The sequence below is a fragment of the Onychostoma macrolepis genome, chromosome 10, assembly GCF_012432095.1.
Source record: "Onychostoma macrolepis isolate SWU-2019 chromosome 10, ASM1243209v1, whole genome shotgun sequence".
In the NCBI taxonomy this organism is placed as follows: Eukaryota; Metazoa; Chordata; class Actinopteri; order Cypriniformes; family Cyprinidae; genus Onychostoma; species Onychostoma macrolepis.
In genome coordinates this window covers 2,978,068-2,990,134 of record NC_081164.1, presented here as the reverse complement: position 1 = coordinate 2,990,134, position 12,067 = coordinate 2,978,068, and the positions used below count along the sequence as shown (strand labels likewise).

Genomic DNA, 12,067 nt, shown 5'->3' with positions numbered 1-12,067 from the left:
CAGAGCTGCTGTAAACATATCCACATTGTTATGGTCAGATGCTTTCTTAACTGCCGTTTTTTCACCACTGGCATTTTTGTTGTGTGTTTATTTTGTTATTGAGTGGAGAGCGTGCATTACATATTTACATATTCATCTTAACAACACTATCAGGCAGCAGCATTGGGATGTTAACTAAACAGAAATCTGCCACAAAGGCATTTCAAACTTCTTTTTACCCTTTCATGAAAAATGAAAAAGAGCCTCGCTGTCAGTGTATCCAGGCCTTTATGATGGAAGACTGAATGGATGTAATTTTCTTTAAACGCCACGTGGGAAGCTCTTTACCTGACTGCTCTTTGATGATTCTCTGTGCTATCCTGTCAATGGTGCCCAGTTTCTGTGTGAACATGTCCAGATAGTCGCCCATGGCAGCAAACTCCACCGGCCGTGCCCTCAGTTTATAACCGCCCGTCACATACTTCACAGATTCCCCCATTTTAGTCAGCAGAGCCAGGCCTTGACGCTTATTCAAGTCCTGAAAGTCAAGCATACAGTACATCAATTCTGTCTCATGGCCAAGAAAACCCTGCCAAACCCAATGAAATCCCACTGAGTTTCTGGAACAAGCTTTCCATGCTGGAAAATATAGCCTGCTAGCAACATATTGTAAATGCTCAATGTTGTCAGGCTACTCTCAAAAAGACATCTGGATCTGGTCATAAACAACTAGTAAGGGTTTCCAGAATTGGCAAATGGCAATCCAACACATCACAGACTGTGAGAAACTATACAAACATGAAGCATGACACATTTATGATTCCTGTACACTTTAAGAGTTGTGTTTCCAACTTTAATTTCCAATTATTTTAATATATAAAGTCAGTTTGGACTCTGGAAATATGTTCACAAAAGTATTTAGTAACCTCACATTTATTAATTTAGCAGACGCTTTTATCCAAAGCGAGTTACAATTGAGGAATACACTAAGCAATTCATCATAAAGAGGCAAATAAACGCAGGAAGTGCTCATAATACAAAGTTTCAGGCATTGTTCAGATTAGTACAAGCCAAACAGGAAGAGATTAAGAAAAGAGAAAGCAAAGTTTTTGTGTTTGTTTGTTTTTTGAGATAAAGTAAAATAGTGAAAAAAGAGATTAGTTTTCAGGTGTTGCTTGAAAATTGTCAGGGATTCAGCATTCCGGCCAGGAATGGTGAACAAAGAAGTTCTGGAAAGTGATTTTGTGCCTCTCTGTGATGGTACCACGAGGGGTCACTCACTCGTAGATCTCAGACTTCTGGAGGGGATGTAGATTCGTAATAGTGAGTGGAAGTAGGCGGGTGCTGAGCCAGTGGCTGTTCTATATACAAGCATCAATGTCTTGAACTTGATGCAAGCTGCAACCGGGAGCCAGTGCAGGGAGATAAAGAGAGGTGTAACGTGGGCTCTTTTGGGTTCGTTGAAAACCAGTCGTGCTGCTGCATTCTGAATCATTTGTAAAGGTTTGATTGTGCATGATGGAAGTCCAGCCAGAAGAGCATTGCAATAGTCCAGTCTAGAAATGACAACGGCCTGGACAAGAAGTTATGCAGCATTCTCCGTTAGGAAGGGCCTGATCTTTCTGATGTTGTGCAATGCAAACCTGCAAGATCGAGCAGTTTTTGCAATGTGGTCTTTGAAGGTCAGCTGGTCATCAAAGATTACACCAAGATTTCTGACCGAACTTAATAGGGTAATTGCTGATTAACCTAGCTGGATGGTGAAATCATGCTGTAGAGTTGGACTGGCAGGGAAGACAAGTAGCTCAAGTCTTTGCCAGGTTGAGCTGTAGGTGATGATCTTTCTTCTATGCCGAGATGTCCGCAAGGCAACCTGAGATCCTTGCAGCTACCGTTGGATCATCTGGTTGAAATGAAAGATAGAGCTGAGTGTCATCAGCATAGCAATGGTAGGAGAAACCATGTGCCTGTATGATGGGACCCAGTGATGTAGTGTATAAGGAGAAGAGAAGGAGACCAAGAACCGATCCCTGAGGAACCCCAGTGACCAGTGTATGTGATTTGGATACCTCCCCTCCCCAGGCCACCCTGAAAGACCAACCAGTGAGATAGGATTCAAACCAGTGAAGTGGAATTCCAGCGATGCCCAGAGATGAGAGGGTGGAGAGGAGGATCTGATGATTGACAGTGTCAAAAGCGGCAGATAGATCGAGCAGAAGGAGAATTGATGATTTGGAATCAGCTTTTGCTATCCGCAAGGCTTCAGTGACAGAGTAGAGCAGTCTCAGTTGAATGTCCATTTTTGAAACCTGATTAGTTAGCATCCAGTTGGTTATTCTGTGAAAGAAATGATGATACCTGGTTGAAAACAACTCGTTCAAGTGTTTTCGCTATGAATGGAAGGAGTGAAGTGAAGTGTTTAATTTAGGTTTTTTGAGCAGTGGGGTTACCCGAGCATGCTTGAATGCAGTGGGGAAGGTGCCTGTGAGGAGAGATGTGTTGATGATGTGTGTGAGTGCTGGTAAGAGTGTAGGGGAGATTTCTTGGAGAAGGTGTGAGGGAATAAGGTCTAGAAGGCATGTTGTAGGATGGCTGGAGAGGAGAAGTTTTGATACTTCTGGCTCAGGGAGGGGACAGAAGGAGAAGAGGGGAGTTTTAGCAGTGGATGTGGTTGGTTTGAGGTCCTGTGTTTGTGGAGCTGAGAACTGGCTGCTGATTGATCTAGTTTTGTTTGTGAAGAATGTGGCAAAGTCATCGGCTGTTAAGGAGGTGGTGGTGGGGGGTGGAAGGGGGACAGAGGAAAGAACTGAATGTTTTGAAGAGAATACGTGTGTCAGAAGCGCTGTTGATCTTGTTGTGAAAATATGAAGACTTGGCAGTATGGACTTCAGCAGAGAAAGATGAAAGCAAAGACTGACACTTTCTCAGGTCTGACGGATCTTTTGATTTGCGCCATTTTCTCTCTGCTGCCCTGAGTTTGGACCGATGCTCACAAAAAACATTGGATAACCAGGGGTTAGAAGGGGCAGCCCGTGCTGGCCTGGAGGAGAGAGGACATGTATTGTCTAGACAAGAAGTTAAAGTGGAGCATAAAGTGTCAGTTGCTGCGTTCACATCCAGAGATGAGAAATGGGTAGGTGAGGGAAGAGAGGAGGACACCACAGAGGAAAGATGTGAGGGTGAAAGGGAACGGAGGTTTCGTCTAAAGGTAACTGGTAGGGTAACTGGTGGAGAGGTTGGTGGCTCACATGTAGCACGTTGTAGGTTAAATATTATGAAGTAATGGTCAGAGGTGTGTAGGGGTTTTACCAAAGTGTTGTCTGCAACACAACTACGCGTGTAAATTAAGTTCAGTTGGTTGCCAGATTTGTGGGTGTTTGTGGTGGTAAGGTGTTTGAAATCAAATGAAGCTAGGAGTGAATGGAAATCTGCAGCATCAGGCTTGTCCAAATGAATATTGAAATCACCAAAGACTATAAGTGGACTGCCATCCTTGGGGAATTAGGACAGCAGCCCATCCAGCTCCTCTGGGCCCAGTTGCCCAGGAGGGAGATAAATGACTACAACATGGAGTTTTACCAGAGCTGTTACAGTAATAGCATGAGATTCAAATGAGTTATTATTGCATAGGGGAGCGTGGGTTGAGTATTTCCAATTGTTAGAAATGAGAAGACTAGTACCTCCACCCCGCCCAACCTGACAGTGGGTGTGAGAGAAAGAGACGTCGTTAGAGAGAGCAGCAGGGGTTGCTGAGTCTTCTGGACGAATCCAGGTCTCAGTCAAGCCCAAGATGCTACGTGCAGTTTTGGAAGCAATAGCAGGAATAAGATCTGCTTTGTCGACAGCAGACTGACAATTCCAGAGACCCACAGAGAAAGAAAGCAGTACAGAAGAAGAAGTGCAGATGGGACACAGGTGAGCACGAGCAAACCCTAACACTTCAGGAATATTAAAGTCACAATGATTCGAAAATCTTTTCTTCTGTATTGTTTTGCATATCCGAGTGAAAAAGATTTTCAAAAAAAGAAAAATGATCAGAAAAAACAAAACAAAAAAAAACTAGGGCAGGACTTGGTTCTGTGCATCAGTTGTTGATTGGATGTTGAGATGCGGGCGTGGCACTCAAAAGCGAAGGCAGATGAACATGACCTTGCAGAGGCGGAGTTTAAGCTGACTAAATGACTGGATATGACCTGCATGTCACTACAGAGAAGAATTGTTTCACTACAAGACCTAGTTATAGCACTTAATTCAACATTACAAAACTTTTTTTTTTTTATAAAAAAAAAACCAAAACAAAAAAAACACATGAATCGTTCAAAACAAATTGGGCAGATTATTTACAAATTGTAGTCTGTTACTGATTACAGATTACACATTTTAGGTAATGCATTCTGACCCCTTTGTGGATTACTTTTAGATTACTTTTTTCCAACCTGTTTTAAACTTACCATTAAACGTACTGCACTGATATAAAGAAAGCAAAGAAAAAGAAAATATATTCTATTTTTTATATCAACGTCATAAAATACATTAAGCATTACAACTTGCAATTATTTGCTTCATACATGGTCTAATTGCTCGAGAGGTGCTTTTTTACCCAAATTCAGACGCATGGATTGCAAATTTATTTACACAACCATTCTATATTGTGAATATAGCTCAAGCTAAATAGCATGACATTTAAAGGAAAATTTAAAACAGAAAAAAGAATTAGGGAGAAACAAATTCTAAATGATTTACTGCCATTGTGTGAATAGTATGTAATCATGTAATCTATAAAAAGTAACTCTAATCTGATTATGAGCATTATAAAATGTAATATGCTCCCATATTAGTACTTTATTTTTGGAATCTGATTATGTAATCCAGATTACATGTAATCAGTTACAACCCAGCTTTGTCTATAATATGCATTTAGAAAACAGATCGTGTGAATGTTTAATTTTATGATGACTTCAAAGCACTGACCTTTGCTGAGAGAAATGCATTGAAGTGTTCGTTAAAAGAAAGCACAGGATGGTCTGCTACACGTTTGAGGAACTTGTCTAGAGCCTTTCTTCTGGTCTCCACAAACTCCTCTGAGAAACGGTCCACCACTCCCTTCATAACAAACTTCTCAGGCAAAGGCTATTCAATTGCAGAAAGGAGACAACAACAAACGTAGTCCATCGAATGGTCTGAAATAGCAGATTTTGCTTAATCTTGGCAGAAATATCAGTGATTGGAGCAAAAATGATCCTCACAAAATTAAATGCCTCATTACATAACTAATTGCACTAATGTGCAAATGCATTAAAACTAGTGGTTTTGAGAGCAGTGCGGTGAAGGCTCTTCCTCTACCTACTGGAATAAGATGGGTGGGTTGGCTTTCCTCTAATTTGTTCCTCAGCCAGTCAAAGTCCTGGTAGCGTCGCCTTACCGAGTACTCAGGCAGGTCAAACTCTGTTCTGGTGGTCTGTAGGTCACACAGAAACAAAAACAGTTAAATTACTTTTTTTTTTGACACTTTTATTCAGCAAGGATGCATTAAATTGGTGAAAAGTGACAATAACAACTAGTGCTATCAAATGATTAATCGCAATTAATCGCATCAAAAATAAAGGTTTTTGTTTACATAATATATGTATGTGTACTGTGTATATTTATTATGTATATATAAACACACACATACAGTATATATTTTGAAAAAAAAAAAGTATATATATATATATATTAAAGCTGAAAATTCAGCTTTGATCACAGGAATAAATTACATTTTAACATATATTCAAAATAGAAAAGAGTTTCACAATATCACTGCTTTTACTGTATTTTTAAACAAATGAATACAGCCTTAGTGAGCAGAAGAGACTTCTTTAAAAAACATTAAAAAAAGTGGTAGTGACCGCTAACTTCTGAATGACGGTGTAAAATAGTGACGTGCTTTACTACAGTAAAGGATGACAGGATCACACACACAGTTAAGCACTGACTCAATCTATGACACTGAGGATGTGGTGGGACATATTTTGTCTCTTATAAAGGGTTCCCACACTGTCTGACCAATGAACTCCCATTATTTAATTAATTTAAAAAATAAATAAAAAAATAAATTGAAATATTTAAATTGAAATAAAACTAAATAAACTATAATTAAAATATAACAATAAAAGCTCATTCGAAATATGAATTAATGCTATAATATTATATAAATAATACTACAACAACACTGGTCAGTGTATTCTTTTAACCATGATAAATCACTGTATTATTTTGACCATGATCTCAACCCTGTTTCTTTCACAATCCCCAAAAAACCCAGCAATGAGTTTCCAAAGGGCTGATGGGAAATAACTCTCAGATGCAGGTCAGCGCGGTTTGCCTCCATGATGTGATTGGCTGTTTTTAATTAGCACCTCTATGTGACTCTGAGCCCAGAAACTGCCACAGTGAGCATGTTACAGATCACAATGAGTCTGTAAACAACTGCCACAAGAGCGAAACTACAGCGCTTAGAAGAAGAGAGAAAAGCTGGCCTCTTGACAATTTTTACAAGTACAGTTAAACTGGAACAAACTGATAGTTTAGGGATCAACAATTCAGATTAACCACTATGCCACAATCACCCAATAAAATCTGTCTAAAGAGGCTCATTATCCTTCAGATATCTGTAGTAAAGTTTTAAATGACACCTTTCAAAATTCCATAATTGCACAAATAATAACAGCATCTCTTTGTCAGTAAAGTCTGTGAGCTTTGCCCTCTGACCTTTGTGCAGACTCTGTAGGTGATATAGGTCTCCATAGTAGACACGTGTTTCTTGGGGTCGTCTACAGTCACAAACAGATCGCGTGTTTCTCCGTCCAGATCGTCATCGAGCTGTAGTCGGTTCAGCAGAGACGAAGAGGAGGCGGGGCTTGATGTGTCTACTGGAGTCCCATTGGGCAGGCTCAGGTCCTGGGGGCGGGATTAAAACAGACTGATTTAATGGAGCTAAACACCGATATTTGGAAAACAGAATAATGTAAATGTGAATGTGAACACCCAAAACTGGGGCCCTATGATTTCCGTGATGTGAAAAACGCAGACAGAATCGCAGAATCCAGTCATAAATATGAAATTTACAGTGTAACGTGGAATGTCACGGAATTTGTCAAATTTTGGATGGATAAGTCAGTGCACTTAAATCAAAATGTGATATGGACTAGAATCTATGAATATTAAAGGTGCTGTATGTAGGATTGACACCGAGTGGTTGAACTAGGTATTGCAGTCCAAATTCAAAATATTGGAGACGGTTATTTTCACCCGGCCCCTCCTCCTCAGACTTGACGCACACGCAGGTTGCCAGATTAACAACATCAACAGGAACGAGCACACATGACTATGAATACAATTAAATACGCTGTGTTTTCCACGAACTGGCAACCCGGGGTGCCGAAATACAATTGGGTAAACTGTCAGTGGGCGGGTTTCACAAACCATAACAAACACAGACATTCCGGGCCGGAATACACATTTTCAAAGGAGAATAACTGACTGTAGCATTGTTTTTCAGATAAACAAGCATGTTAATTTAGCATGTTTCTTAAATATCTGCAAACGTATTATGGTATTTTTATGCTTTAGTAGAGTCAAAATCCTACATACAGCACCTTTAAGCTGCAAAAATACCATTTAAATATGAATCCTGCATGTTTTGCGTGTCTGTGTGTGAATGAATGGCGCAGGCGCGCGGTTTCGTTTACTACACACATACTGAAGCACACGTGACGCTCGCGGTGATTTCAGCCTCAATATAAGAGCACATAAACACATGAACATGATCTCTAGAACTGCTCTGAGTCACTTCATGAACATTTTACTGTTTCTTTTGAGTTAAACTCTCATATCATATACAAACAGAAACCTAAAGGTCTTCACAGCAACCCGTCAAAATAAAATATTTAATAATAAATATTTTAAAAAATATACATATATATATAAAATATAAAATTAATTAATTAGAGATGCTTTTGATTATTAATATTTAATGAAATTATTAAAATGGAATCCAGAAAATTTATGGAAAACAGAATTGTGTAAAAACAAATTTAGGGAAAAAAAACATTTTATAGGGCCTATTTAGTAATTTATGTTTCATTATTTCAATTAATTAGACATGATTTTTGATGAATAAAATTTATTGTAACTATTAAAACAGAGGCCAGAAAAATTTTAATGAAAAAACTAAATAAATTACATTTTAACATTCATTCAAACAGAAATCAATTGTTTTAAATTGTGATAATATGTATTGTATTTAATATTTAGATTTTTTATTGCTAGGTAGGTAGGCATTTATATATATATATATATGAAATATATATGCATGAATGTGAAATATGAAATATTCATACATATATATTTCATATTCATACATATATAGATTTATTATTTTTACATTACAATTTAATGACTTTTTATGCTTAAATGCTAATCAACTCTGAACTAATTTGAGTTTGTAGGAAACCTGCAGCAAAATGTTGGAATAACTATAACTAACATCCTATTTTCAGATCCAGCATTTAGGAAACTGTGACAGCTTTTTCCTGATCACATGCCCACTTTTGAGCGCTAAAACAGGTGCGCTGACCTTCTTTTTGCTGAACAGCAGAAACGGCCCAAACCTGCTTCTTTACTCAGAGTATTCACATGAATGGACAAGTCCGTATGACACACAAAACAAACAAACGGGCAACAACCCATCATCTTTATCACTACAGGGTTTGTTTCTGCTATCAGTATCCTTCAGACACTACACTACATCCAAAAACAGTCCTTTATCTTTATAATGAACAAACACGCAGTGATTCTCACAACTCAAAAAGAGGTTCATTAGTTAGAGATGAACAGTTATAAAACCAGAAGAAAACTATAAAATTCAAGACTGAAAGTATGGTTCTTCTGCTTTGTTCTCCTCGATGTCCTCCAGAAATAAACAACTTAACATATTCGCCAGAGTTCATGAACTTACAGTCTGCAGTCTCACAGGCAATTTCATTCTCGACTCGAAGAGTCCAATCATACGTTGCCAACAGCTATGAATCACAGGCACATCTGTGAACTTCATGGCTGTGTTACAAACTTACACGATATTGCAATGTTTTCTTAAGCAAGCCTTTGCATGAGTTTCAGAAGTTGAAAAATAATAAAAATGACATATGATGAAAGAGTCAAAAAAAAAAAAAAAAGTCAGAGACAAACTAAAAGTGGAGCTATGCAAAAAAGAAACTTTACACTACACAGAACGTATTATTGTTTTACATGCTTTAAACATTGTATGATATAGCCTTATATTTGCCTTGTAAGTGATGGAACTATAAAATAAAATAAAATATAATATACACACACATACATACATACATATATATTTTTTATTTATTTTTTTTTTTTACTTATGATTAAATTACAGTCAAGGGGAAAGTTGTATGAGTAACAGTGATTTTATTAGTTGTTTTATTTCTTTTGGAATACAGAAGTTAGAAAGAGAAAAATCTAAACTGTATAAAAATGTAAAACAGATATTTGAGGTTTTCTCCTGTTGTGGACGTCCTTGTTTAGATGTATCACTCTAATGTTATTGTAACTGAGAATGTTTCCAAGAAAACTGGACAAGATTAGGCAATTATCACAAAACCGTGAGTTATTTCCTTTTTACCAGGAAAATAAGCATTACTCACAATGTTACATGGCACTGTGTATCCCAAGATTTCATTTTCTCTACTAAAAAAACAAAAAAATCCAGTTTTCTAAACTGTTTAATGTGTCACACAAAACAACCCCCAAGGGATTTTCTGCTTATTAGCAGAAATCAGTAAAGAAAGCCCAAGTTTCTGGGTTTGTTCAAATATTGCAGTGATGCATCTTAATGAATTGCAAACTTCCAATAAAAAAAATAGCCATCGGAATAAACAAGTACAGAAAACGCCTTACATCTCTAATGATAATGAAGTACAGACAGAATTAAAATGACATGTAATATTATTATTAAAACAGCCATTTAAATATGAAGTAAACAACAAGCATTCCCAGCATTTTCAAGCAATTATCATATCCGAACAAACAGGGAAGCCACAGTGCAACTGTAACAACAATAGATTAATGAGCAGCGGCTCAAAAACAACTCTTCTGTTTCATGAGTAAAACACAACAAACTATTCATTTAGCAGCATCTCAGTCAGCTGTACCAAGCTCAACACAGCTCTATTGTACAGACGTGTCTGAGCTCAGGTCAGCCTTCACTCATTATAGTTTCCACCTCACACGCTGCACAACAGCCATCTGCAGTTACTAGCTCAATACTGGGGTTACTACAATTCACTAATAGCAACTTTTTTCCTGTGTGGTTTGTGGTAAATTTACTTTTCCTTTAAATCTTAAAGGAATAGTTCACCTAGAAATGAAAATCAGGCCTCAGGCCATCCAAGACATAGATTAATTTGTTTCTTTGTCAGAACAGATTTGGAGACATTTAGCATTACATCACTTGCAAGACATTAACTGATGGACTGGAGTGGTGTGGATTATTGTGATGTTGTTATCAGCTGTTTGGACTCTCATTCTGACGGCACCCATTCACTGCAGAGACACTGATGCAATGCTACATTTCTCCAAATCTGATGAAGAAACAAACTCATCTACATCTCGGATTGTGCTTAGGGTGAGGACAATTTCAGCTATATTTATTTTGGGGTGAACTATTCCTTATTTTTTATTTCCATTTTATAGGCATACATATATATTTTGCTACATATATTTTTGTGCATTTGATAAATAAACCTTGATATGTGCAACACTGATCAGTATTAACAACAATTTGAAACTGGGAGATCACATACATATAATTTCATTTTACTTGAAAAATCAAAAACCTCTCACGTTTTTAGATTTAACACAAAACGCTTCCATTTCTTATTGCATTAACCGGAATATACGCTCCAATCCACACAACAACAAAAAAAGAAATACTGTGATGGGACCCTGATGTGTACCATCATACTAAATAACTAGCATAATCATATTTACATTTAGTAGATGCTTTTATCCAAAGCGACTTACAAATGAGGACAATAGAAGCAATCAAATCCAACAAAAGAGCAACAACATGCAAGTGCTATAACAAGTCTCAGTTAGTTTATTAAAGAAAATGAGTAGATAGAATATAGAAAAAAGCTAGTGTTAGTTTTTCAAGAAAAGCTAGCAGTTTATTAGAGGATAAATATAAATAATTGATAGAGGGTCAAGTGTGTTTGGGTTTTTTATTTTATAAAAAGAAGACATATAGATAAAAATAGAGTTAAAATAGAGAGTGCTAGAGTTAAAGTGTCAAGTAAAGATGGAAGAGATGTGTTTTTAGCCGATTCTTAATCATATATCATTGTAATTAGATGATACACAGTACATGTCCATTACGGTACAAGGCCAATAAATCACGGTTTTAATAAGGTAAATAAATACTATAAACACATGGTGCACGTTCAAACAACCATGGTATTACTACCATAGTATATATATATATATATCCAAAAATATGGTAATACCACGATGCATGTTCATAAACAAGGTAGTAACATTGCATACCATTTCCATACCACGATATTTACTAAAACATATGTCTGATGCAAATAGACGAAAAATGTCTCTGTGCACTGTTTGTGGCTGGATAAACACACTACTGGTTTTTTACCCAGTAAAATAGTTCAGACATATCGACACGCTGTCAGCACTGCTTCACTGGCGCTGATGGATTGTGAATGCTGCCTGGCTAACGTTAGACAGCGATTCTGGGTTGTTGTTGCCCCAAACAGCCCCAGCCCTGACCTCACCTTGTCTGCAGCGCTGCCGGGGTTCAGCGCGCTCTCCTCGGCGGACAGAGGGTGGCAGATGTCCTGGATGGACTTCTGTCCGGAGGAGGGCAGTGGTCGGGGGGCGCCAGCACTCATCGCGCTCATCGGCTCTGATCGCGCAGGTGTTTTTACTTCACAGCCGCACGATCCGAGACAGCAAACATCTGTCAGCTGACCGCCACCGCGCAGAAGCGGAACTACACTTGTCAGCTGACTCT

At 37.8% G+C, this 12,067-nt stretch overlaps 1 protein-coding gene across 1 annotated transcript in view; it reads right to left on the bottom strand.

Annotated features, from left to right (window-relative positions):
• The window catches only part of snx30 (sorting nexin family member 30), a 26,849-nt gene extending 14,782 nt beyond the window's left edge, over positions 1-12,067 (bottom strand). The window contains exons 1-5 of the mRNA XM_058789846.1: positions 11,829-12,067; positions 6,730-6,918; positions 5,327-5,437; positions 4,951-5,109; positions 328-517 (exon numbers count right to left, since the gene is read on the bottom strand). Of these exons, the coding sequence (XP_058645829.1) occupies positions 328-517; positions 4,951-5,109; positions 5,327-5,437; positions 6,730-6,918; positions 11,829-11,954 (775 nt within the window). The 5' untranslated portion in view covers positions 11,955-12,067. The remainder of the gene's footprint in view (positions 1-327; positions 518-4,950; positions 5,110-5,326; positions 5,438-6,729; positions 6,919-11,828) is intronic.